Source organism: Podarcis raffonei, chromosome 7 (genome assembly GCF_027172205.1).
Source record: "Podarcis raffonei isolate rPodRaf1 chromosome 7, rPodRaf1.pri, whole genome shotgun sequence".
NCBI classification, from domain to species: domain Eukaryota; kingdom Metazoa; phylum Chordata; class Lepidosauria; order Squamata; family Lacertidae; genus Podarcis; species Podarcis raffonei.
The window spans coordinates 7,035,497-7,049,556 of record NC_070608.1 but is presented as its reverse complement, the minus strand read 5'-3'; the positions used below and the strand labels follow the sequence as shown (position 1 = coordinate 7,049,556).

Below are 14,060 nucleotides of genomic sequence, written 5' to 3'. Positions count from 1 at the left end.
GCTCAGCGTCAATGGGAGAGACTGCTAATTATTTATGGAAGTGAGTCATGGACGACTTACAACCGCCAGGAGTGACACCTCGACGCCTTCCACATGTGCTGCATCAGGAGGATATTGGGTATCACACAGTAGGGCAGAATTCCAATCAAAGAATTCCAGCATGCTTGCACTTGTGTCTCAGAGACATCTACATTGACTTGGTCATGTCTACAAGAATGGAAGATGGCAGGATCCCCCAAGGATGTGCTCAAAACAGCTAGCAGGGCTGCTTCCCATTTCTAAGCACCTAGGAGCCAACCGGCTTGCCAAAACTGCTCCTCAAATGCTGCCAAACGGCTCTCCAAAATAGAACTTCTTTTGAATAACCCACTAAATATTTAGAAAATATTAATAAAATGCACAGACTCACAAATATTAGCCAATCTCAAAATGGTATGCCATCTGTTCAAGTTCCGAATAGCAACAACAAGATTCTGGTGTGCAGACAACAGCAGATGCTATTAGCACATGCTCATTAGGAAACAGGGGGTGGAGGGAACCCCCCCATCCCAAGACTGGATCCGTAATCTAAACTATAAAAATCACTACAGTGGTACCTTGGTTTGCAAACAGTCTGGTTTGCATACATTTTGGATTACAAACACATCAGACTCGGAAGTGTGTGTCCTGGTTTGTGAAGTTTTTTTGGATTACAATCCATTTTGGGGGCTATTACGAACAAAAAAAATTTGGAGGCTCCATTGGCGAAAGTGCGCCTTGGGTTACAACTTGTTTTGGTTTACGAACGGACCTCCAGAATGGATTTTGGTTGTAAACCAAGGTACAACTGTATTTGATGTTGTTTAATAAACAATATCTCAATCTGTATTTTAAATCCTAAGGACTTATTCCTATGCAAGAGGAGCACATATGCACCTTCACATTTACACCACCGCAACAAGCTGGGCAGATGCACACGATAAGCAATAGGGATGGGGAACCTTTTGCAGCCGGGGGTTCAATTCCCTTGTGACAAATGCTAATTTCATGTAATTTGTCCAGTGTGCTACATTCAAGCCACACACAGGTCAGAGGCTTCTATGCATGAATATGGGGTAACTGTGCCCCTGAAGGACCAGGTGTGCAGCCTGGGAGTCATTTTGGACTCACAGCTGTCCATGGAGGCACAGGTTAATTCTGGGTCCAGGGCAGCTGTTTACCAGCTCCATCTGGTACGCAGGCTGAGACCCTGCCTGCCCGCAGACTGTCTTGCCAGAGTGGTGCATGCTCAAGTTATCTCCCTCTTGGACTACTGACTCTGAAACTGCAATTAATCCAGAATGCGGCAGCTAGACTGGTGACTGGGAGCAGCCGCCGAGACCATATAACACCGGTCCTGAAAGATCTTCATTGGCTCCCAGTACGTTTCCAAGCACAATTCAAAGCGTTGGTGCTGACCTTTAAAGCCCTAAATGGCCTCAGTCCTGTATACCTGAACGAGCGTCTCCACCCCCATAGTCCAACCTGGACACTGAGGTCCAGTGTTGAGGGCCTTCTGGCGGTTCCCTCGCTGTGATAACTGAGGTTACAGGGAACCAGGCAGAGGGCCTTCTCAGTAGTGGCGCCTGCCCTGTGGAACGCCCTCCCAGCAGATGTTAAGGCAATAAACAACTATTTTACTTTTAAAAGACAACTGAGGGCGGCCCTATTTAGGGAAGTTTTTGTTTGATACTGTATTGTTTTGAATATTCAGTTGGAAGCCGCTCAGAGTGGCTGGGGAAACCCAGCCAGATGGGTGGGGTAGAAATAATAAATAATAATAATAATAATAATTATTATTATTATTATTATTAATAATAATAATAATCAGTGTGCTTATTTATATCTATACACCCACACAAGCAAGAGGCATTATTCAACAACACGTTCCAGCAAGGCAAAATCATTCAAGCAGAGGGCATATCAGGTCAGTGAAGGGTTTATTCAGGGGAGAGTCCTGAAGGCTACACAGAGGGGCCTGGACCTTTTGATTCTCCTTCCTAGAACTAAAGGCTTCCCTTTCTCATTGACAAGTATAGCCAGCATATTTGGAGTTGGGGTTTAAGTGAAGAAGCAATGTGATCCATCTTTGGGCCTTGATACCAACTGTGTAAGCAGTTATTAGGAAACATAATGTGCTCTTTAAAAAAATGTTTCAGGGAGATGCCTTCAATGGTACAAGCTGAAATTTAGGGAAGACCACAGAAAATGCTTTATGTGGTGGAAATACAGAAAAGTGCTGCTTTAAATCAACGGGCCGCTGTGGTCCTGTTCAAAGTTGCTGACTGACTGACAGCTGCCTCCAGCACTTTTGGAGAAGGGCTCCTACAGGAATCAATTAAAATGTTGAAAGCTATTGCTAGCAGCATCCTCTCTTTATACCTTCCAGCTGAATTGTGGTCAGGAGTTGGTTTAATCTGCCCTGTTCTGCTCCTGCAGAGAAGCCCACAGGGCAGGCCAACAAGGTGGCACCACAGACAGCTCTGAGTCCACAAATTGCTGCAACAAAAGCCCAACTTACCACTTTAAAGTCTCTAGGTTGCCTTTCCCAGGCCACACCCCTGCATGGAGAAGTTTCTGCCCTGAAGACAGTCTCTCCTCCTTTACTACTGGACCAATGAGTTATTGTGGGAGGAATTTAGATCTTGCCATAAAGGCCCTGCTGCCATGAGAGGTTGTTCCAAGGAATCCTGTCTGCCAGGCTGGGAGTCCTGAACCTTGACTGGTCTCTCCGCAGGTAGCACTGCAGCCTTGGACTCTGTGTTCTAGTTACTGCTGGACTCCAGCGTGGTGCCATAATCCATCTCCCGAGTGACATTCTCAAGCCCTGTGCCATCTCAGAGGCAATTCCACGAAACACAGTACAGTTCTTTATCTTGCATTATTCAAGGAAACAGATGAACCCTGGAGTGTGCCCACTTGAATCAAAGGATTGCAAGGCATCATACTGAACATACTGGAAAAATCTAAACCAGTTAAGAGTTAAAATTAAGTTTAAGAATTCTATAATTATGTTAAATGATCAATTTTAAACCATGTTCTCTTTCAAACTTCTTTACAAAAATCATTTGAATTAAAGGTCACAGGCTTCCTACAAGAGTATCTTAAGGAGGAAAAAAATAGTATTTCTGAAAGGATATGATTTTCCAAAGAATGTCTAACTTGCTGTTGATCTCCAGACCTTTTGCTTGCTGTCTCTCTTCTTCCAGCTGCTTTGGGTTTGTAAATTGTGCTCTTTCACCAGGGGAGTCCGGGTAGCTCTCAAAGTTGAACTTGTCAACTTGGATAGCCATACTGCAGTAAAAAACAACAATTATTATTGGAGAAGTTTTATGGAACAATGTCTTGCAGGTCACACGACAATTTTCATCACATCAGAAAAGCATCAGTAAGCAGTAGTGGTGCAAAGCACAAACAGAACTGAAACAAGCCCAAAATGATGTCGCCGCCTTGTAAATATAGTTATTAAGGGTGATATTTAGCTTTTTTGTAAATAAAATTATTCCTAAACAAATTTGGAAGGGCCATTGATCCTATTTAGCGTTCACACACTTCTAGAACGACATATGAACAGATCATAATTAATAACCATACAGCAACATATACAAACTCAATTGCAGTTGGCTACTAAACCAGGGTGCCGGTATTCTTCTGTGCATACATGTTCACGCAAACAAATCCATCTAGCCTTCCACTCCCGCTCAGTCAAGTTACTTACCAGCTTGAATAGCTTGACTAAGCAAAGAACCAGGAGGCAATTTAAAAATGTAGAGCTTTAAAACACACAATTGTAAAATGCATACCTACAAACATATACAATTTAGAACACGGCAGACATCCACTTTAGAAGCAGATAAATAGATTTGATTAAAATGTATGTATTATGGCTATGATCTCCATTGAAATCCAGCATGGAACACTGTGTAGAGCCCAGAAGAGAGGAATAAATTAGGCAGAGATGTTGAAACTCTTGGTTTTAAGTTTCTAGCCTCTTCTAGGTACTCATGTGGTCTTGTTCAAGTCATATTTTGCTATACAACTGTTGTAATTAATGTATCATGGAAATATGACTCACATTTTGAATGGCAGATATCAAAACATCGTATTTTCAGGTTCTTCTAGCAATCACATCAAACACTAGACTGTAGTACCTATTCATATAGCAATTTGTTTTGAAGTTTCCACAGTAATCTTTCTCCCCTTTGCTAAGGAAGTATTGTGTTTTGGAAAAAAGTCTCCCACAAGTTAACTACTTGAAAAACTGAACACAGTCACTCTCTAATGCACACTCAGAAGTAGATCGGCTTAAACGTCATCACAATATTCAATTAGAAATGGAGATGTTATACTGTAAGGGGGGAATTAATTTAATTTAATTATTATTTATTGCTATTTGATTGTAATGCAGCTCCTTTATTAAAATTAGTGTGGACCTCTCGTTCTTTCATTGCTTAGAAACCATATTATGAAATGTGATTTTAGAATAAAATGACTCATACAGCCCACAGGAACCAGCTTTACTCATAATCAAAAACTGGTTTTATAAAAGTTTGGCAGAAGAGCTTCGTAAAGACCCCTGCAGAAAATGAGTGATTTCCCCACCACAATCTCAAATCTCCATTAACTGCACAAAATATACACCTAAATCTTAAACGTTTATCATTTATATCAGGATTTCTGTGCTACCTTTTGGCCCAAACCACCTTAAGCAGCTTCAAAGCAATTAAAAACCATATGTGCTCCAAGTATACATGTATTAGATTTCAACTAGTATATGTTAAAGTATGTAGCCCTCTAGAAAAAGAATTTAATAAATCTGAAGTTTCTAAAACAAAGTAAAAATCCAATAAAATAACCTGTGGGGGGGGGGGGTGAGATTACTCAGGAATTTTACCAGAATAAAAGATGTAAATATCCAATCATAAAGGGAACTCTATTTCAATGTTCACAGAAACCAGACTATTTTGGCAAAACCGAGGATGGCAGTGGACAATTTAGGAACAGATATACGAGAAATTACATACCTCACATGTAAACAGAGTTAACACACGCAATTACCATGCCCTGAAAACCAGAAATTTTGTCAATGCCTACCCCCTGTGGTTACCCCACTCACTTCAAATAATAGCAATATATACTTGAAGGTGGCACTATTTTTCTAAAAAAATAGGTACCAGAATTCAATATGTTCTCTTAGAATGGCAATGGCGCCCACCTGAGAGTTCCAGTGAGTTTTGGTTGGAAAAAAAATGGTTTTCCTCTGCAACCAAAGGGGTATGTGTGTGTTTTCCCTTCTAAAGGTATTGTTTTCAGAAAGTTGGAAAGTTGCAGTTATCATTAAGGCTAGATTGTGTCGTCTGCTGCAGACTCCACACAGGCATAGACCAACTGTGTCACCTAATCATTTCAACAGAGACTTTTAGGTGAAGAGTGAAATCTTTCCAGACAGAAGGACACTGCAAAATGGTTTTTAAAAAATCACAAAACAAGTGTGCTTTTCATGATCCCCTCACGACTGCTTCACTTATAACAAGTCCACCTGAAAAGTTGGTGGCCAAATTCAAAGTCTTATTAAGTAAGTGCCACTTATTAAATCTGACTCATAGTTTTTTTTTTAAAAAAATTGTGTTTTGGCTGATGGAAACACAGGTACAGTGAGGGGGGGGGAAGTATTTGATCCCCTGCTAAATTTGCCCGTTTGCCCTCTGACGAAGAAATGACCAGTCCATAATTTTAATGGTAGGTTTATTGTAGCTGTGAGAGACAGAATAACAACAGAAAAACCCCCAGAAACCCAGGAGACAAAAGTCAGAGACTGGTGTGTATTATAATGAGTGAAATAAGTATTTGATCCCCTATCAACCAGCCAGATGTCAGGCTACCTGGTATCTTCACTGTATGTAAGGAGCTGAGATTAGAAGCACCTGTAATCCCAGCTCATTACAGTACCTGTACAAAAGACACCTGTCGACAGAAGCAATCAATCCAGCAGATTCCAAAGTAGCCACCATGACCAAGACCAAAGAGCTGTCCAAGGATGTCAGGGACAAGACTGTAGACCTGCACAAGGCTGGACTGGGCTACAAGACTATTGCCAAGCAGCTTGGTGAGAAGGTGACCACAGCTGGCGCAATAATTCGCAAACACAAAAGAACTGTCAACCTCCCTCGGTCTGGGGCTCCATGCAAGATCTCATCTTGTGGAGTTGCAATGATCAGGAGAATGGTGATGAAGCAGCCCAGAACTACACGGGGGGAACTTGTCAATGATCTCAGGGCAGCTGGGACCGCAGTCCCCATGAAAACAGTTGGTAACACACTACGCCGTGAAGGACTGAGATCCTGCAGAGCCCGCAAAGTCCCCTTGCTCAAAACAACACATGTACAGGCCTGTCTGCAGTTTGCCAATGCACATCTGGAATGACCCAGAGGAGAACTGGGTGAAAGTGTTGTGGTCAGATGAGACCAAAATCGAGCTCTTTGGTATCAACTCAACTTGCCATGTTTGGAGAAGGAAGGAATGCTGTCTACGACCCCCAAGAACACCACCCCCACAGTCAAACATGGAGGGGGACATATTATGATTGGGGGTGTTTTTCTGCTAAGGGGACAGGACACCTTCACCGCATCAAAGGGACGATGGACGGGACCATGTATTGTCAAACCTTCCCTCGGTCAGGGCATTGAAAATGGGTCGAGGATGGGTATTCCAGCATGACAATGACTCAAAACATACGGCCAAGGCATGACAATGACCCAAAACACACGGCCAAGGAGTGGCTCAAGTAGAAGCACATTAAGGTTCTGGAGTGGCCTAGCCAGTCTCCAGACCTTAACCCCATCAAAAATCTGTGGAGGGAGCTGAAGGTTCGAGTAGCTACACATCAGCCTCAAAGTTTTACTGACTTGAAGAGGATCTGCAAAGAGGAGTGGGGCAAAATACCTCCTGAGATGTGTGCAAACCTGATGGCCACCTACAAGAAATGTCTGACCTCTGTAATTGCCAACAAGGGTTTTGCCACCAAGTACTAAGTCATCTTTTGCAAAGGGATCAAACAGGCAAAATTTAGCAGGGGATCAAATACTTTCCCTCCTCACTGTACTACTGTATATATATTATACCCTCTAGTTACCTTCCATCCAAGGAGGTTTAATAAGATAATATGCTGTTGTATTTTTCCAATAATTCAGCCTTAAAGCAGGCATTGCTCCTGATCTGGCAGCATGCAAAGGAAAGGCTGTGTCTACTTTGCCTCTGATTAATTTTGTATTCATTTGTCTTTGAATGTTATTGCCAGTGCTCCAGCGCTTCACTTACTTCCATTAGTGAATAGCGACTGCTGCACATGACACCTATGTTGTGCCAGTTGAACTGGCTGCCAGTGTGCTTATAAGCACACTTCAAAGGCCTCATAAATGCATTCCCAACCCTGAGCAGTTTAGAATCAGGCTAGTTTAAGGATCACTTCCACCTGTATCAACCTGCCTGCATCTTAAGATCATCCTTAAGATACACTGCTCAGATGACTCGAGACTAAATTAGAAGACTGGCAAGAATGCAGAACAGCGTCTTATCAGTGAAGGTTTCACAACTAAGAAATCAGACGTCATATGGTCTTACACTCACTCTCATATTTTTATTCAAGCTTTTAAAGACTCACCTTTGGTTTTAGTGTGACTATGTTATATTGGGGATTTTTTTTAAATCTAGGATTAGCTTTAAGAACTAGTGCTATACAAACAAAATTTATACTGTTTTATTGAGTTTTAAAACTGTATTGATTTACTCAATGTGATAAATTGTAAGCTGCTGTGTGAAACTTGTGCTTAAAAAGCAAACTAAAAATATATCTGTGAAAATTAATATTGTGATATTTCAGTGATCTGCACAAATATAGAACCTATTCAGTATAAGTGATAAATCACCAATTAACCTGTTCCAACCTTCTACTGAAAACTGAACGTATGTACAGAGCAGCTATTCTCCCAGTTGCTGGTTTTCCAAGCACCTGACAAAAATTCTATCTCTATGGGAGATTTCTTTCCACACTGCATATTTCAAACTCTGTCCTCTTGTACTCTGGAAAACATCATGCACTCTGATGATGCAATATAACAACAATGTTAATAGGCAATGGCATGAATCAAGCCATCTTGAGTTCTAATTTTTTTATATATCCAAAATTGTTTTCAATTCTTTTGTTTATGCTTGTAACTGTTTTTATTTTATAATTGTATATTTTGCTGTTGTGAAGTGTGAGCTAAAAATCCATATTGAATTCATAAATCTATAGTGAGTAAATAAAATCAAAACTACCGTATCTTTCGCCCTATAGGGCGCACTGGCCCATAGAACGCACCTCGTTTTTTGGGGGGAAATGAATAAAAAAAATTTATTCCCCCCCCCCTGCCGCGGGGCTGGGGTGGGGGAAGCCTGAGTTCAAGTTGGTCTTGAACCTATTTCAAGATGGAGTATTACAGCCTGTCTAGCAGCCAACCAAATCAGGTAGTAGGAATCAAAATTTTAAGAGCCTTTAGTCCATTGAGTAATTTACATGTAAAGGTTATTTTTATCTGTCATCTGTAACACTGCCCTGAAAGCCTGAAAGGGCAGGATAGACATAATTAAATAAAAGAACATAACCAAGTATTTTTGCTTCAGCAGAAATGAAAGATGAAATAAATAATACCCTGGCTAAAAAAGGGAAATGTTTCTGTGGATAGTGGGTGTAAATTCTGCACCTTCATAGCTCTATTTAAAGCTCATAAACACAGACATGAACAATTATAAGGGGAATGCTCACAGTAACTGTTTGTTGGAGATAAAATTTTATGAACAACTAGCCAAAAGGAAAAGGAAAAAGAATATTAGGAAATTGTTTCCTAATTGTATGATGATTTTATATAAATACGTTTGTGTGTTAAATGCTTCCCCACACCAACATTTTGTTCCACATTAGAGATGCATTTAAATGACTTTAGGGACGTCTGTTGAGTCATTTTACTGTTCTGTTCACTGGTTAAGATATAATAATAATAATATTTTGGATAAGCATATTTCTTTATAGCGTTAATTCCATATATTTTCACAATGAGCACTACAGAAAAAGCCTTGAAGAAAGCTAGCTGACATCCACAAGCTAGAAAAGCACGGAATACCTAGTGCACAAATGGAATTCTCTCACTGATTATACTGTTTCCGTATCAAAATCAGAAATAGGCACAGCTTCATTCTCATTTTGATTCACAGTTTCTTGGGCAAAAAGGAGAGTTTGCTCACACTGTAAAACTGAAGAGCAAGGGTGTGTAGGGAGGGAATACGATGACCTCTACAATATTCTCCACAGATCTGTGCATTAGTCATCAGAGTTAAAGCTTTGCCTCTGGAGACCTGAAATCAGCTTCATGTTGCTTGGAGGGGATTAAAAGAATGAATCGCCAAGGAATTCAATAGTGATGACTCAGAACACATATTTTCATTATGGAAATTTCAGTTACAGGTCACTCTATCTTTCCATGCAGCCAAAGTGAGCTGGAAAGAAAAGAAAATGTGAATACAGAGACATAGTCGGATCAAGTAAACTATTGCTGTGTATTATGCTTCTTGGAAGGGTCTATTGCTTTATTCTGTTCATGTGCCTGAATTGATTCCTAAGGATAAAAACTGGATAAAGTGAGCTTTTCAAAATGTGGATATGACCTCCGCCAAGGTGATAAGAGTGTTTTTATAGCTATTATGCTGCTAATTTATTTTTTTCCTCCTCTCAGTTGCCTGCTCCATGCAGAAACACACCAACAATAGGACAAGTATTTTCTTTGTCTATTATGATATAGACAGCATGTCAGGGAGATGGGCTGTAGATTAGCCCTCTCTCCCTAGGTTACCTCTCTGAATTTAGGAAGAAATCAGAACCCAGTCAAAATTCAATGCAGTTTGCAAGATTCTGGAACTCCATGCTGGAGAAGGCCAGGTGAAGCCCTAGTATACATGCGAAGATCTAAATGTGCAGCTGAGGGAATTGGGGAAATATCCCCTAGGTACCGCATTTTTCGCTCCATGACACACTTTTTTCCTCCTAAAAAGCACGGGGAAGTGTCTGTGCATCTTATGGAGTGAATGCCTACAGATGGCGGCAGGATCCTGCTGCAGTCACAAGCAGAGGATCCATGGCTCCCCTTCCTTCCCTCCTCCGTGGCTCGCTTTAAAGCAGCCAAGCTGGACAGGAGCCACTTACACCTGTGTAAGCGGCTCCTCTCCCGCTTTGCTGCTTTAAAGCGAGCGGGCTCTCCATCCCTCCCTCCACCCCAGCTCAGCTCGCTGAAAAGCTTTGCTGCTTTAAGTAGTCCAGAACCATTGCTTTCCAGGGAAAGAAGAGAGGAAGAATTCACAGGCTGTATGCTAATATATTCAACATGTGGCTGAGTGAAAAATGGTTTAGCCCTTTCTCCCCTGACTTGTTGTTATTAGATTCAAGGGCTAAATAAAAGCTCCCATTGCCTTCCTCCTCCTTTTCTGGTTACAGTCCTGTTGAAAATATGCACCTCCCTCCCTGTTATTTTTCTTTTTAAGGACCTGGCGATCTTCCCAATAACATGTTAAGCATCTTGTGACATCTGGCCCTCAGCTGAGGTGCGGCATGGAATCTTTGGTTAATAATAATTAAAAACATTCGGAATCCTCATGGTTGTGGAGTGAAACGTGTTTTGCATTCAATGTGGTTTTTTTGCTGAACTGAATGGAGAGCCTGTGCGGACACAGCGGGCAGCATCTCAAGGTAACACAGAGGCACTTCGGGCTCTGGATAGAACTGTCATTGGAATGGCAGAGGAGAGGTGCTGCCTTAGGCAGGCAATTAACCACACCAGCTCCTTAAGCAGGACCCATCATAGGGAAAGGACCATAGCTCAGTGACAGAGAATCTGTTTTGTATACAGAAGGTTCCAGTTCAATCCCTAGCATCTCCTGAGATGAGACCCCTTGCCTGAAACCCTGGAGAGCCACTGCCAGTTCATGCAGACAACACTCAGGCTGGATCTAGACACATCAAAAAAACGAATCCACATGGATTCTCAGGATTTTTGCATTGGGCTAACCCAAACTCACCGTCAAATCTCATATCATGTCTGTGGCCACAGCATGAACCACAAAAATCATACATCCACTGTTTCGTTCAGAATATTTTTTTCTTGTTTTCCTCCTTTAAAAACTACGTGCGTATCATAGTCAGGTGCGTCTTACGGAGCAAAAAATACGGTAAGTGAAAATGCATCAGCAGAAAAAGCTGCTCAACTTTTCCACTAAAGATATGGAGACTGAACTCATGTGCTGCTGGCTGAGAGCCAGCAGACAGAAAAATTAATTAACAAAATGGCTGCAGGAGAGCAGCATGACAACAAGAGAGAGAACAACAGTAGTATCAAGACAGCAAGAATCAAGACGAGCTGAGAAAATGGCTGCATGACTGGGCTCTTTTATGGAGTCAGCCAGAGCCATGCCCATCTCCCAGATCACATGCAGGGGGAGGAGCTCCAGAACAGTGGAACAGGAAGTTACACTGACTGGATGTCCCCCTGCCTGTGCCCACTCTAGGGAAATAAGGAATGTTGCATTTGACTGCACCAATGGATTACATCCCACAAGTTACTCAGGTATTGTAGCCGTGTTGGTCTGTCATAATAAATAACAATGATGAAAAATTAAAAAAAATATTGAAAGATGTTCTAGTAGCACCTTAAAGACCAACTAAGTATAAGCTTTCTAGGTATGAGCTTTCGTGCATATACTTAGTTGGTCTTTAAGGTGCTACTGGAACATCTTTCAATAATTTTTTTTTTAATCTTTCATCATTTTTATCTTTCATAATTTTATCTTTCATCATTGTTATTTATCCCACAACTTAGACATTCTGAAATGACAGCAGTTGAATGGACAGGCAGATTTTTATGCCAGCAATAATACTGTGGTGATCTATTACCATGCGGCTGCTTATTATTTTCACTGTTTATTTCACTGTTTATTTTCTTCTAGGGAAAAATTACCCCAAGACAATGGACAAAATTTTGTATAAAACAGTCCTCCAACAGGTGTTTTTACCATCTTTATTGTTGGCTCATAGGATTATTATTATTATTATTACTACTACTACTACTAGTGTTAATTCATAAAATTTCTATATTGCCCTTCATCCGAAGATCACAGCGCGGTTTAAATATAAAAACCCAAAATACATACCATAATAACAAACAAAAATAATACCCCCAACTATTATTATTTCAAACCCGCTGGCCCAAGAACCATAAATGTTCTATATCTAGTAAAACACAGTGGGGTCAGCTAGTACTAAATCGACTAAAAATCTAACGATACCAACAAAATATTTTTATTTGCAATTAAATCTGCCATTCTGCTATTAATATGTAGAACTTTTGTTAGGGTTTTTAAATAGTAACATGGGGGGGTAATCCCAATTAGCAGCATTTCCCGCAATAACCTTTCTCAGAATAAATCTTGTGTGTAAGGCTAAGATAGTTACTATAGCAACTGAATGCAATTTCAAGCCACCGTTAATGAGAAATGCAGTATCTGTTACAGAAGATGCTGCTGGTAGCCTGACACAATGTAAAGAATTAGTTACTGGCCCCTTCTACTCCAAAAGCAGCATAAAACTGCCGTACAAAAATGTTTAACATCTTCATTGTTGTTTCACACTCTGCCTAACGCCAAGCAATCCTGGATCACTGCAAAAAGTGCCATGTTAAATCTTTAAGGTATGGATGGATGGTAGGCAATATTTTTCAGAACTCAACCATACTTTACATCATATAATTAACATATAGGTCATTAAGAAATTGGGCAAAACGGAACACGTTTTGTGAATATAGCCAGGGCACTTTGCAAGACAGACCCTCCAAATTATATTCTCCAATCTGAAAAACCCCAAACTATAAAGTTAAAGTGAGGGTCAATTATGCGGCACTCACAAAGGCCCTCATTGTCAGCCCCAAACAGATTTAATTTTTCTAAAAATAAATCTCTAGAAAGGTATGAAGCTAAGTGTAAGCAATTTCTATGAAATGGTTGCTTCTATCTTTCAGCATCTTAAAAAGCAGAGACATCACCTTGCCAACAAAGGTCCGTTTAGTTAAAGCTATGGTTTTCCCAGTAGTGATGTATGGAAGTGAGAGCTGGACCATAAAGAAGGCTGATAACCGAAGAATTGATGCTTTTGAATTATGGTGCTGGAGGAGACTCTTGAGAGTCCCATGGACTGCAAGAAGATCAAACCTATCCATTCTGAAGGAAATCAGCCCTGAGTGCTCACTGGAAGGACAGATCCTGAAGCTGAGGCTCCAAGACTTGGGTCACCTCATGAGAAGAGAAGACTCCCTGGAAAAGACCCTGATGTTGGGAAAGAATGAGGGCACAAGGAGAAGGGGACGACAGAGGATGAGATGGTTGGACATGTTGTCGAAGCTACCAGCATGAGTTTGACCAAACTGCGGGAGGCAGTGGAAGACAGGAGTGCCTGGCGTGCTCTGGTCCATGGGGTCACAAAGAGTCGGACACGACTAAACGACTAAACAACAACAACATCTTTCAATGTTTTTAGCCAATGAGTGATGTCAGAGCTATGATTGACAAGTCAGCTATTTCCCCCTTGCCTCTAGTGAATTCTGCCTTATTTTCTAGTTGAAATGCATCCTACTCAAAATCAAGATCATTTAGCTTAGGGGAGATAATTATTTTATGGGAAGGAGTAAACCCTGAAAGGTGCACAAATCAGACACGATTTTCCATAATTCGATCATCCCTCTGCCTCAACATCAACTAATACCTTTGATGAGCTGCATAGGCATACTGGTGCTATATATAGAAAAGTTGAGCCTACTGTTGCAAATGATAAATTAATATAGTACTGCCATTCACACTGCTGGCTGACATATATTTCAATCTGCAGATAAATGAGAAAGAAAAACTCTAGTTATGCAGAAGGAGAACAAGTCATTCAGTAAGAATACAGATGACCTCGCAAGCTGTGCCCA

General features: G+C 40.9%; 1 protein-coding gene across 3 annotated transcripts in view; it reads right to left on the bottom strand.

The window, feature by feature from the left end:
- Positions 1-14,060, bottom strand: part of TRAPPC9 (trafficking protein particle complex subunit 9) — a 263,304-nt gene that overhangs the window by 159,895 nt on the left and 89,349 nt on the right. For all 3 annotated transcript variants that reach the window (XM_053395217.1, XM_053395219.1, XM_053395218.1), the window contains one exon: positions 3,160-3,312. In XM_053395217.1, the coding sequence (XP_053251192.1) occupies positions 3,160-3,312 (153 nt within the window). The remainder of the gene's footprint in view (positions 1-3,159; positions 3,313-14,060) is intronic.